Source organism: Aspergillus neoniger, assembly GCF_003184625.1.
Source record: "Aspergillus neoniger CBS 115656 unplaced genomic scaffold BO87scaffold_21, whole genome shotgun sequence".
In the NCBI taxonomy this organism is placed as follows: Eukaryota; Fungi; Ascomycota; class Eurotiomycetes; order Eurotiales; family Aspergillaceae; genus Aspergillus; species Aspergillus neoniger.
The window spans coordinates 70,105-82,210 of record NW_020291149.1 but is presented as its reverse complement, the minus strand read 5'-3'; the positions used below and the strand labels follow the sequence as shown (position 1 = coordinate 82,210).

The 12,106-nt window shown below is 46.4% G+C and overlaps 2 protein-coding genes across 2 annotated transcripts; both read left to right on the top strand.

The window, feature by feature from the left end:
- Positions 1-827: 827 nt before the first annotated feature.
- BO87DRAFT_387735 (hydrogen/calcium exchanger domain-containing protein) lies at positions 828-3,014 on the top strand (the record flags this gene model as incomplete). The annotated part of the gene is made up of 11 exons (XM_025624826.1): positions 828-831; positions 894-1,430; positions 1,477-1,543; positions 1,589-1,636; positions 1,684-1,725; positions 1,775-2,022; positions 2,069-2,101; positions 2,149-2,456; positions 2,507-2,726; positions 2,775-2,842; positions 2,892-3,014. The coding sequence occupies 11 exons, from the start codon at positions 828-830 to the stop codon at positions 3,012-3,014; spliced, it is 1,698 nt and encodes a 565-aa protein (XP_025478454.1).
- A 6,641-nt stretch (positions 3,015-9,655) lies between these two features.
- On the top strand, positions 9,656-10,981 carry BO87DRAFT_427077 (uncharacterized protein; the record flags this gene model as incomplete). The annotated part of the gene is made up of 9 exons (XM_025627389.1): positions 9,656-9,696; positions 9,750-9,852; positions 9,899-9,917; positions 9,971-10,090; positions 10,148-10,170; positions 10,219-10,256; positions 10,312-10,455; positions 10,509-10,901; positions 10,951-10,981. 9 exons carry the CDS (start codon positions 9,656-9,658, stop codon positions 10,979-10,981), a joined length of 912 nt encoding a protein of 303 aa, XP_025478453.1.
- Between the last annotated feature and the right edge of the window lie 1,125 nt (positions 10,982-12,106).

Sequence of the window (12,106 nt, the reverse complement as noted above, 5' to 3'; positions counted from 1 at the left end):
AAATGAGAGGCCTGCCTGTGCGTAGACTAGCGGTAGTTTGTGGCTGTGCCCGACAAGTGCAGCAACTCTAACCAAATAATGAGAGATTGTGACGACAATTAACTTGGAACTCTCCTGTGCAGTTCTCTCCTTTCAATCGTTGTGTGTGAGATTTCTGTGTGTCTGTCGGCACTTGCCCTTGCAGTTTGTGAGGTGTCATTCTTTTCATCCAGTCCTGCTTTGGGCTCTGTTGTCGCTCTTTACCGTTGTCATTGCACAGTCCCCGTGTTGCTGCATTCCCGCAATATTAGGCTTTTTTCTATATATTACATCGCTGGCTGCTGCTGCGCGCGACGTCCCTCCTTTTCGCTCTTTGATTTTTCTTCCTATAATTATCGCATCAGCATCGGACCCAGTTTAGAATATCTCCGACGGCGCAGTTAGTTTGTCGCAAACCAAACTGAATCCCCTCCAGCTCAACAGTAGTAGTTTTGACAGCCACTCGAGGCGGAGTCTTCACGAATCCACTTCAGCCACACTTGAGCCTCCAACAAGGGCTCTTTTTGCTGTCTAGTCTATCACTTGGCTACTCCACGTCAGTAAGTCTATTGCTTTTCTTTGTCTTGCCTATTGGACCAAGCATGGATGCACTGCTGGTACCGCGCTGTTGGGACGCCATGTGCATTCATCGCCTCTCAACAACGCGGCTCCGTCGATCGCCCTTCTAATTTTGTCTCTTATATATCATCGCTGACATGGTGCCTAATTATCATTTAGTACATAGATCCCCAGACCCCTGCATTGTTTTTGTTCCATCAAACATCGATAACTAGTTCACGCCTATTAACATGCGTATGTATTCTCTCTTCCCCTTTTCCGCCCGCGACCGTCGCTAACATGTATCTTGGCATTAGATATCTACAAACGACATGCCAGGAAACTGGCCTGGTATGACCAGGAGGGCGAACCATCCTCGGTCAACCCTTTCAAGAAGTTTCGCAGACAGCCCCGACGCACCAATTCTATCCAGCTGGAAAACCGACTCACCCCCGTCTTGTCTGAAGGCGGAGTACGCTTATCCGAGGAGCGTCGGCGACGGAGAGACATGACTGATGGCCTGGTTGGCCCTGAGCATGCAGACAGTTTCCCTCCTCAGTCTGCTGGCACTGATTTGGTTGGACGCGACAGCAATGACAAAGTCGGCACCGACCCTTCCATGCATAGTCAAGTTCCAATCAATGTTCCGCGTCAGGATGAGCCCGAAGACCTGCAGGGCCCGCGAAAGAGAAGGACCTTCTTGAGCAACACCTTCAAGCCCGACGATGATCAGTTGACCACTGATTCGGACAAGCCGATGAAAAAGAAGCAGAAATTCACCGTCATGGGACAGCTGAAGGCTACGATCTTCAATTCTTGGATTAATGTTTTGCTTCTCGCCGCGCCTGTTGGAAGTAAGTAGCTCACCAGAGGTTTAATCTGCAGTACTGACTTTGATAGTTGCGTTGAATTATGTCAATGGTGTCAGCCCAGTGGCCGTCTTTGTGGTTAATTTTATTGCGATCATGTAGGTCTTCGCTCCCCTGTGCGACTACTCAGCTAACATGAACAGTCCCCTTGCAGCCATGTTGAGTTACGCAACAGAAGAGATTGCCATGCGGTATGTTGATCCAAAGTTCTGACTGGATTATTCTAATGAAGACACAGCACGGGTGAGACAATTGGAGGTCTGCTCAATGCGTCATTCGGGTAAGTTCTATTCTCCATCTACTTTTTTTCCTGATCTAACCTGATGCAGTAACGCGGTCGAACTTATTGTTGCCATCATCGCTCTGGTCGACAATGAAGTCACCATCGTCCAAACATCTCTGATTGGAAGTATGCTCTCTAACCTGCTTCTGGTCATGGGCATGTGCTTCTTCTTTGGTGGTATCGACCGTCTCGAGCAACACTTCAATCCCGTGGTTGCTCAGACTGCCGCTAGTTTGCTAGCGTTGGCCGTGGGAAGTTTGATTATTCCCACAGCGTTCCACGCTTGGTCCGATGGTGAGTTTCGAAGGATCGTTCGTCTGACGCAGCTAACAAATTCCAGCTGGCGATACGGGAGTCGCACCCCTGTCACGAGGTATGTACCTTACCAAAAGTGGTCGTATGTAAGCTTACATTTTGCAGGCACCAGTGTCATTCTGCTGGTCGTTTACGGATGTTACCTATTTTTCCAGCTCAAATCGCACACGGAAATCTACAACGCCCCCAGTCCCAAGGTGGAGAAGAGACGGCAAAAGGTGAACGAAGGTGATGCCAGCCGTGGTATCGCGCAGATCGGCAAGATGTCCGCCTCCATGGCGGGTGAGCATGCGCAGAACGTGAAATTGCAGGAACCGGACGATGAAGAGGAAGAGCCTCAGCTGAGCGTCCTCGTGGCTGTCCTGACCCTCGTTATCTCCACTGTTTTTGTTGCTCTGTGCGCTGAATTTATGGTAAGCCACCCTTTTCTCTCTGTCTTTTAAGTATGTAACTAATTGTTTAGGTTGATTCGATCGACGCCCTCACAACGCAAGGCCACATCTCTGAGACCTTTGTCGGATTGATCCTTCTGCCTATTGTGGGTAATGCGGCTGAGCACGCCACCGCCGTGACTGTGGCATGCAAGGACAAGATGGATCTGGCCATTGGTGTGGCGGTCGGATCCAGCATGCAGATTGCGCTATTGGTGCTTCCGCTGATCATCGTGATTGGATGGGGCATGGGTAAGTTTGATTGACTAGACGGGTATGATGTGATACTGATAGAAGCAGGTAACGACGATATGACTCTGTATTTCGATGCTTTCCAGGTGATCCTTCTATTCGTGGCCGTTCTTTTGGTATGTCTCTCACCCTACGCTACATGTCGGCATCAACTAACCCTCGCAGGTCAACTACCTCATTGCCGACGGAAAGTCGCACTGGCTAGAGGGCGTATTGTTAATGATGATGTACCTCATCATAGCCGTGGCCGCCTGGTTCTACCCCTCCAAGACTGAGCCCAGCGCATAGGGCAGCCTGCCATGATCATACTAGTGGGCGCAGGATGAATATTTTCTTCTTCGACGTGTATAATATTGTCATGATGCCTTCATTTCTTGATTAATCTTTTATGTGATGCCGGATACCTACTGCATGACTAGTCTTATTTAGTTTGTCGATAAAAGTACTGCTGATGGAAGATACATTACACTTTACTAATGTCTAGCTGATTCTATAATCGATAATTCATTAGTTGGGATGCCCCTAGCTTTTTTATTAGAGTGCACGCCGGGTCTAACCCTAAGGACAGCAGGTCCCGAAATAGTGAAGTGTAGCCCTTCATTTCGCCACATATTGAATGTCTATCCCATGGAATACATTGCATGACTGGTATCAGTGATCAACCACACAAGGCATCGATGAATTAGTCCGCGATTGAATAGATGTCAAAGCCCAATTGAATTACTACCGACCTCTTTCTCAGATACAAAAAGACTAACATTTCCTCTCCTCCATATCTTCTCCCTTCATACATCATTTCCTAGCAAAAAATCCTATACCATCGAACCTAGTATATAAGATTATTGATACTAAGCATGATCCATGCCATAATCCACTACTCAACCAGAGCAGAATCTCAACCGTCTTAGACATTTCATTCCATAGAGTATTTACTATCTAATCGTTCACTTATATTGGACCTTATGTTCTCACACATTTATCCGATTAAATAGATCCACTGTCACTTGCAACATCTTTCTCCAGCGAGTGGTCCACAATTATCTGGAACCTGGTCCCGAAGACGAGATTCTAAACTTTGTTTACTTTACTGCCTCGAACAGTAAATAGAGAGCACAACGACATATAACGGTTAACAATACTATATGCAAACATACAATGGACGGAAGATACGCCAGAAAACTAACCTACTCTCTGTCATCATATGAAGCAGCCGGATAGATAGACGCCTTCAGGCAGCTTCAGGCAGCTTCAGGCAGCCAGATCTGAGTTACGATCACCGTTGAACCTTGAAAAGATGATTTTCTTTACTTTTCACCTGACGGCACTGGCAAAATGTGCACTCTGGTTGCTCTTACACCGCCCGGGGGGGGGGGGAAGGGGGGGCGGGGCGGTTCTGCTATGTGGTTAGCGATCATTTCCAAAATGCAACGCATAATGGTTGCCCTAATAAAGTTCAAACAAGTCTATCGACTCGGCTTGCTACTGCTTCTGTTAGTGCGGCCACCATGGCCTCTGCTAAGAACCTCCATTCCCTGGGGATGTATATCGGTAGCGACAGCAATGCAGGAAATTGCCGACGAAATTAGTGATCTGAACAGAATTGACTAGTTAGTCGTCCATCACATACACCGAATGTGGTGTGGCTGTCCTTGGCTTTCCTTTCAAGACATGGCTCGGGGGCGAATGGGTGGGCACATGTGCTTTTGGAAGAACCAGAATGGTATGCCCCCTACACCAGTTCGTATCTGTTTATTATTATAGCTTACAGCTATAGAATGATACTAACATTGGATTGGTATACAGTTACTGCAAGAAATACAAATATGGACATATTTTCACAGCCACCATCTTGTTAGCTACACTCGAGAAAGACATCCCAGCACTGCGGGATCGACAGCATATCTCTGGAATCGATCCGTGTGTCTAAACTGCAATATGATTTTGGAGCTTCTGCCATAATATCTTGTGGATCCGTGTTATGCCAAGTGCGTGAGAAGCCAAATCCTGCACAAACCTGATGGCGAGCTCCTTGAAAAGTTGGATTATCTCCTACTCTCTGATATGAGTGGACCTGGACTGATCTGTTGACTTAGACGAACTTCTACAAGATCTAATTTCGTCATACTATATGCAGTATGGGTGGGAAGCTTAAGTGGGACAACGAACTTGTTAACGCCCTTGCGATGGTCCATGTCTCATGAGTCTGAAATGGACATAGTCTGGATGGACAGACAATGAAACCATAATAGATTAAGGGACTACAGTTGCTGTGAGGATTGGCTGGTGCTTTGATATGGTAACCAATGGTCAGGCCATTAACAGCTGTGATAAACTTTTCTCAATTAATAGCCCTCACCAACTCCCTGACCGGGATGATTCGTGCATACAAGGCCTAGCATGCATTAAATCCACAAACCATATATCAACCACTGCGTTGAATATGGTCTTTGTTCACATGATCGAAGCATTGTTATGGCAAGAGAGAACATACCTCAGAGTCCAAGGGATCTTCGTCTTTCGTGCTGTTGTCTAATGCAGCAGGTTTGTGAACTGACTGTATCTAGACACACAGTCTCTGCCTTATGGAAGCGCGTCTCTTGCTATGAAAGGGGTTTAATGTTGCGCGGGGAGCAAACAAATGAGAGACCAGACTGAACTATCTCTCGCACACAGTGCGGAGAATCATGCGTCGTCAGTTTCCTGCACGCAAAGACACATATGAAACGGAATGGACCTACTAACACCAGGATGAAATTAGTGCTAACCGACTAGAAATCCACAGGTATTCAGGGAGTAGCCGCCGAGATCGCCTCGATTCTCGTTTGATATAGTCGGGACATTTTCTTGAAACAAAAGAGAGCGCAATCTATAGCCCAAGGACAAAAACATGCTTCCTCCCTTGTGGAGAGGAACAATACCAACGGACAGCGAGCCTGACCTGAATAGGAATCGGTCTAGGAGACCTTGATACTCCGAGCAGTGGACGATTGAGTTGGCTACTAAAACATGCGACACTTACGAGATTCATCAGCGAAACAAAATGTTCGCATGAAGAGCATGATATACGGAAAGCATAAATATTCAAAGCATCAGGTATTCACAGCAATCATAAAGTCTACTATCGCCGCCGCAAGCATCGATAATGACTAATTAGTTGGACATAATATACATTAATCAGAACACTCAAAAATTATCATGGGCATCATAGAATCACCGAGATCATGGAAGCTGGACGTCGGTATACATGCCCCAGGCATATTCATCAATACAATCAAAACCTGCGGCCAAAATATTACACTGCACCGAGCCGCGCACACGATTATCATGGAGGCGCAGGCCATAAGTACAGACGAGGACCAGGCATTTAGCTGACATCACCGCCACGGCCAGAATGTTCCGTTGTGCATGGATGTGCGCTGCAAAACATCGTCGCAGGCGAGGAAGAAAGGGCGAGCATTTCCAAGCTATTCCGACATATTTTGGGCGAGGCAGATGAGGAAGAACATGCCATCCATCAATACACCCTCTTGGTTGGCAATGTGGCTATCGGATGTAAACGATCCTGGAGGGATTTGCCAAAGCGTTCCATTGCGAAAGGCATTGGTGCGACCCAATGGGAACTTTCAAAGACTGCTGACCATGTGTATGTATAGTGTCCTTGCTAAGAAGTATGCCGAGCTAACAGACCTTCAGATTTAACCAGTTCTGATATCGGCGGGAGGTTTCATAGGTGCCGCCACCCCAGTGCGGAGTGTTGGAAACTCATCGGCTGAAGATTTACACTTTACAGAGAAGGACATCGAAATTTGCCTACCGAAGCCAAAACACTCTTTTACAATCCTGATAGCTAAGATAGGGTTCGAAGAGCCCTCAGACTTTCATTTACAGACAAAGATTTTGAGATAGCGTCCGTTCTTTTGCCCATTATTGGCTGCGCATTGACGAACTTACGGACCAGCGAAGTTCCACTTCACATCTGCTTAAGAAGAGCGGCGCTCCTTTACTGCGATGAACATGCCGTCAGTCCGCCACAGGTTGACATATCTGCAGAGATCGCGAATTCGAAATCATCTATTTGAGCTAACGAGGCGACAAGGGATTACAAACATCGTCAGAATTGATGGCTCGCCATTCTCGCGCCAGCGGCGCTACCCACCACCATCACCACCATCACCAAATTGCTCCTGTCAGGTTTATGTTGCATATTGTAGGGTTGTGCAACTCTAATATGCAATACCGATGCTATGTGGGAATGTTTCTGGTACTCGAAGCAGCGCCACCTCTGCGAAGGGTAAGCCGACTCTTTTGCACGAATGCGCGCACTTATATTATAGTGGAAACCCTATCCCTTGCGACTGTCGTCGCGAGGGCTGTACACGTTCGTCGGACTCGTCCTTGTGGCCTGGTATTGGAAACTACGCAGAGCAGATATTGTTGTTCTCAGTACCTACAATCGTCTACCGGAAAGTAAACCGCGTTAACAAACTCCGACGGAGAAAGTTGAGAGCCGGGTGGCTTTGACACAGTCACTGACAGCGACAATCTCGCTTGATATGTCAGGCTGTGTTTAACATAAAATAAACCTATCAATTCCCAAAAGAAAGAGGCAGGTCGCTATATCGACGAGAAATCTACGGATTGAGGTCAAATTGCCATTGTGTTGCACATGCCATTGCCATCCCTTCGTCTGCGTGAATTTGAGAATCTCCACAGCGAGAAAATGATTATCTGTATAAAATATAGGGAGAACACGCCCACACATATTGCGCCTTTCGCATAACTCATACATCTGGTATCCGTCAAAGGGAGAAGACTTAGGTTGGTTCTCATTAAGGCAGCCTGCAAGTAAGTAATGGCTGGCAATGGGGGATTCTTGATATCTGCTCGATCAGGACTTATTCACAGGGAAGCAGGATATGACGTGCTTCCCTGATATATGACTAAGTTTCCAGCATGAAGAGCACAGCAATCGGAGCATCTGCGATATAATACTTCAGTGTCCAGATATTATGTCCGTTGAATATTACAATCGGGATAGGATACTGACCTCGACCTAGCGAAACTGGCAATCCTGGTCTATAGCAAGCGGGACTGCGGGTCCCTGGTATTGGAAATCAGAGAAATAGCGAAGCATTGTGATGATTATTGACGATTTTATCTTGTCCAGCCCAAATGTGGAGACATCAGCGAAGATGACTATACATTCATACTTTACCCACACTATGAGTTGAGGCTATATTTGGAAATGCAATTATAATGTGATGCCCCGTTCGAGTAAAATTCATAAACGAGCCGTAACCGTAATTCCAACAAATATCATACTAAGAAACAGGCTGATTAGCTTCAAGTTACTCTTCGTCCAATTTCTTGTAGTCAGATGAGCCACAGCCTCACTAACCCCAGCGCTTATGCAGGTGGTCGTCTGGCTCGCCTATGCTGCTCTTCTGAACCCTGCATAACAGCTCTCCCGTCCTTACGCAGCCCTAATATACCTTTACGCCGACTAGAACACACCCACTTGCCTGAACTCGTTGACTATGCCAGGTGGATTACTTCGAATCAAAGATCAAGGGAGGCTTATCCTCTAAGGCCTGGGAAAGCCTGGATCCCGCCTCAAAGTGGGCTCGAACTAGTAGCGCCTCAGCCTCAGTACTAGCGATCTCAGGGGACAGGATGAGAGGCAAATAAGGGCATTGTGTTCTCTACATATCCAGAGACCTAAAATGTCTCAATAGCTTTTCCGACTAAAGATAGTGTCAATATCATTGCCTTCATGGAGATACTCTTTACTGGTTAGTCACAGCGATCGTTAAAGCATGATCTCACATTTCGTTTTTTCAATCACGAAAATAAGGTTATTTTCACCCAATACCGACACATAAATTTCCATCAACGAAAAGAAGAAAAATCTAGAACAAAAGTCCCCTGTGAAAAAGAAGGCTGATTCTAGGCCTATGCTTGGCAGCTATAGCCGTTATATAAGCACATAATATAGCCTCAACTTGCGTGGCAAATCCTGCAGACCCCGGCTAGAAATGATCGACCGCCCTATTGTCCACAGTTTATCTATCGGCTACCTTTTTCCTCTTCAGGGATAGAATCGCGCCCAAGGCCCACTGATGAGCTAACCTTGCATATCGATCCTTCCGGTTGCGCGTTCCGCCAATGATAGGTGGCGTCTGCACGATAGAAGCACAAAACAAGCTTGATCGATGGTTCCCGATGTGCTGTGCGGGTGATCCCCGATGGGTCATCGGGTGAACTGGAGATAACTCGGGCCTTGTCGTCATTTTGTTTGATACTGTGCCCTGCATCTTAGTGATCAGGGCGCATTGGTGTGCCTGAATAGACTCGGTCTGGTTTCGAATCAAGCTGTACTATAGAGTCTGTGCTCTACAGAGAGTTCAAGCGCTCAGTCGAATGTAAGTTTCCGTCATCTCGTGATGGGTTAGTGTGATGTGTAAGTGTGGAAGTTCCGTTGACATGCTGTCACACATGGAGATGCCATAGGTATCAAAAGGAAGCGAATATGCAGTCGAACTGAATTAGCAACCGCTCAGGCCCCGGCTCCTTCCGTTGTGGGACTTCAGTCACTTGCTTCGCTAGCCACGCCACAAGGAATATAGTATAATGGGTGAATGGATGACTGCTGTAAGGCAGTTATTTCCTGCAGGTGCTGGAATAATCCGGAGTAAGGTTGTTCGAATACCGATGCAAATCGCGTGACACACCGAACCTTATCGGAAGTGGATGCGCTTCCGCGGTTCGTGCCTGAACCTTTTTCTTCCAAGTGACAGGCGCAGAGTAAATGTTGTGATTCTATCTTGAAGTTTAAATACTGTTAGACCCATGGATTGGACAAGGGAAATTCTCTTTGCTCTGGTGTTTAGTCACTTAGGAAGTGGGTATTTACAACTATGGGAGACAATATGTCAGACTCAGACACACTAGACCATGAATCAGAGCGGGAGTACGTATTGATGTCTTGATCACTATTTGCAACAATCACTGACCGAAAGACAGAGAGACAGAGAGCTTCGACACTGAACCTCATCCAAATTTGTACAGACATGGTCGGCGCTATTCTTTGACACATTTGGAGCAGCATCCGTGGCCGATTGACGAGGTGAGTCCCTTACCTGCATTGGAATGCGGGAGCTAATAAGTCGAAGATAGAGAAAGACAGACTAGGTATGGGTATCTATCTGAGACGCTACAGCTTTCTAAGCTAATAATTGACATAGAGGAACAACACGTTTTGCTGCGTGAGCTTTTCGACGATAGATTATACCTCGCCCCTATAGAGAGTCCGCGAAGCGTTCTTGATATCCGCACCGGCACTGGCTGCTGGGCTATGGAATGTGGTACGTCCAAGCCGTACCTTCCAATGTTCTCCATTCAACTACTAAAATATCATACAGCAGAAAGATATCCTTCGTCGACAGTAAGTCTGATTATGGCCCGCGTTGAAGAAGAGAAACTGACCAGTTAGGTTCGCGGCATTGATCTAGTAAATATGCAAGATGAATGGTATGTCTTCATTGTGAGGCTTGGCGCTTTCAACTTCATCCCACTAATGATATAGGGTACCACCGAACTGCGAGTTTTGGGTCGACAACCTCTGCCAACCAGGTTGGCATACCCAATACACAAATATCGACCTTGTTCATATTAATCAGATTCAGGGTGATCGCCAGCTTTTGTCGCTCCTACTGGAAGGTTCATATAGGTAAATGCTCTATCAGTAGGGATTTTGTCCGCCAGACTAACTCATAATATTAGCTGCTGCGCTCCAGGCGGTTGGGTGGAGATACGTGATATGAGAGTGCAACTGGATAACCCTGGAGAAGATAGCCCATTCCACAATTACATCCGGGAGATGGCGACAGCCCAGGCCAGAGATGGTCGCCAGATGGATCTTCCTCTTCACTTCGGAGCCGAACTCACTCGGCATGGATTTACCAACATCACTGAACGTAATTACGACATACCTTTATGCACTAAGGGCCGCGATAAACTGAAGGAAAGAATCATACAAAACTGGACGACAGGGCTGGAAGGGTACAGCTTCACACTACTGGAGAAGCATCTTGGGAAGAACTTCACGGAAACTGTGCTAATGTGCGCTTCTGCGCGTCGGGCACTAAAGGGTAAGATTGAGGGATATTTGCAAATGTCGGTGAGCTTCCTCCGTACTTACTGGCATACTTCTAACACTTCGCAGACAAGTCGTGTATGGACAGAAACCGAGTTAGATGGGTTATAGAGCCAATGAATGCAATGAGATTTCTGCATTATCAGGACAATATGTTGTGTAGTATATATCTCCTAACCGCGGTAATCGGCCTATTTCATAAAATGTAAGGATGCAGCTGGTCCAGGCAAGCTTGCTCATCCCGCGTCGGGAATCTGCTGTCTCAGGAACTATATAGCTTCTAACTATTCTCGGCCCATCTCCCGTGATGTGTCACAGTAAAGTTCCACCACCGGCGCATGTGACACAACAAACCCTCACAAATGCACTTATGGATGAATCTCTTCAACTGAAAGTCTTACCTAAAAAGAGAAGGTTTTTTATCTATCAAATTAGGAATTGGTTTCTCATTCATATAGGTGATTAAGGCTCATGGCATTGATGTATTCTTAGATCAGCACTACATATAACCTTATGACTTTCTAACAACGATATCTTTGATATCTCTTGAAGAATATTACGGGTCATATTTCTGACAACAAGCTTATACCAAAATTCCTATCTAATCTTTCGGCGTCTAAAAATCGGCTATGCAGTCGGGATCGGAGAGACTAAAGAGAGCTCAACCCGGCCTGTATCTGCAGTTACGATTACTATCTATTCTTCGGGAGAACTCTATTTAGTAATATACAAGCAACATCATCGGCATTCAAAAGAAATTATTCCTGAAATATTGATTGCTACTCCCAATGGAAACACTATTAAATTGGGATTGCCAAGTTATAGGGTTGAATGATGGTGCGGAGGAGGATGAGGATGGCGGAATGGGGGCAGAAGACATAGATCATCTATAGAAAGGATTCGGAATGTTCCCGGTGCGGGCTCAGATCGGGGAGTAGTAGTAGATAAAAGAGATAATTCTATCTGGTATGTGCCGTTCATGTTGGGTGGGTCGGTGCAGAGGGTAGGGAGGTTTGCGAGTTATTATGGGATAGGTGGGCCGGATGGGATGGCGATTGATAGTGAGGGGAATATTCTAGTGGCGCATTCGACTTTAGGGAGGGTGTTTGTGCATGATAAGAGTGGGGAGATGAAGATAGTCATCAAAAGTGAGAAAGGGGCGAGTACAACGAATCTGACGTGGGGTGTGGGGGAAAGTGGTAGTTTGGATACGTTGTATATTGTG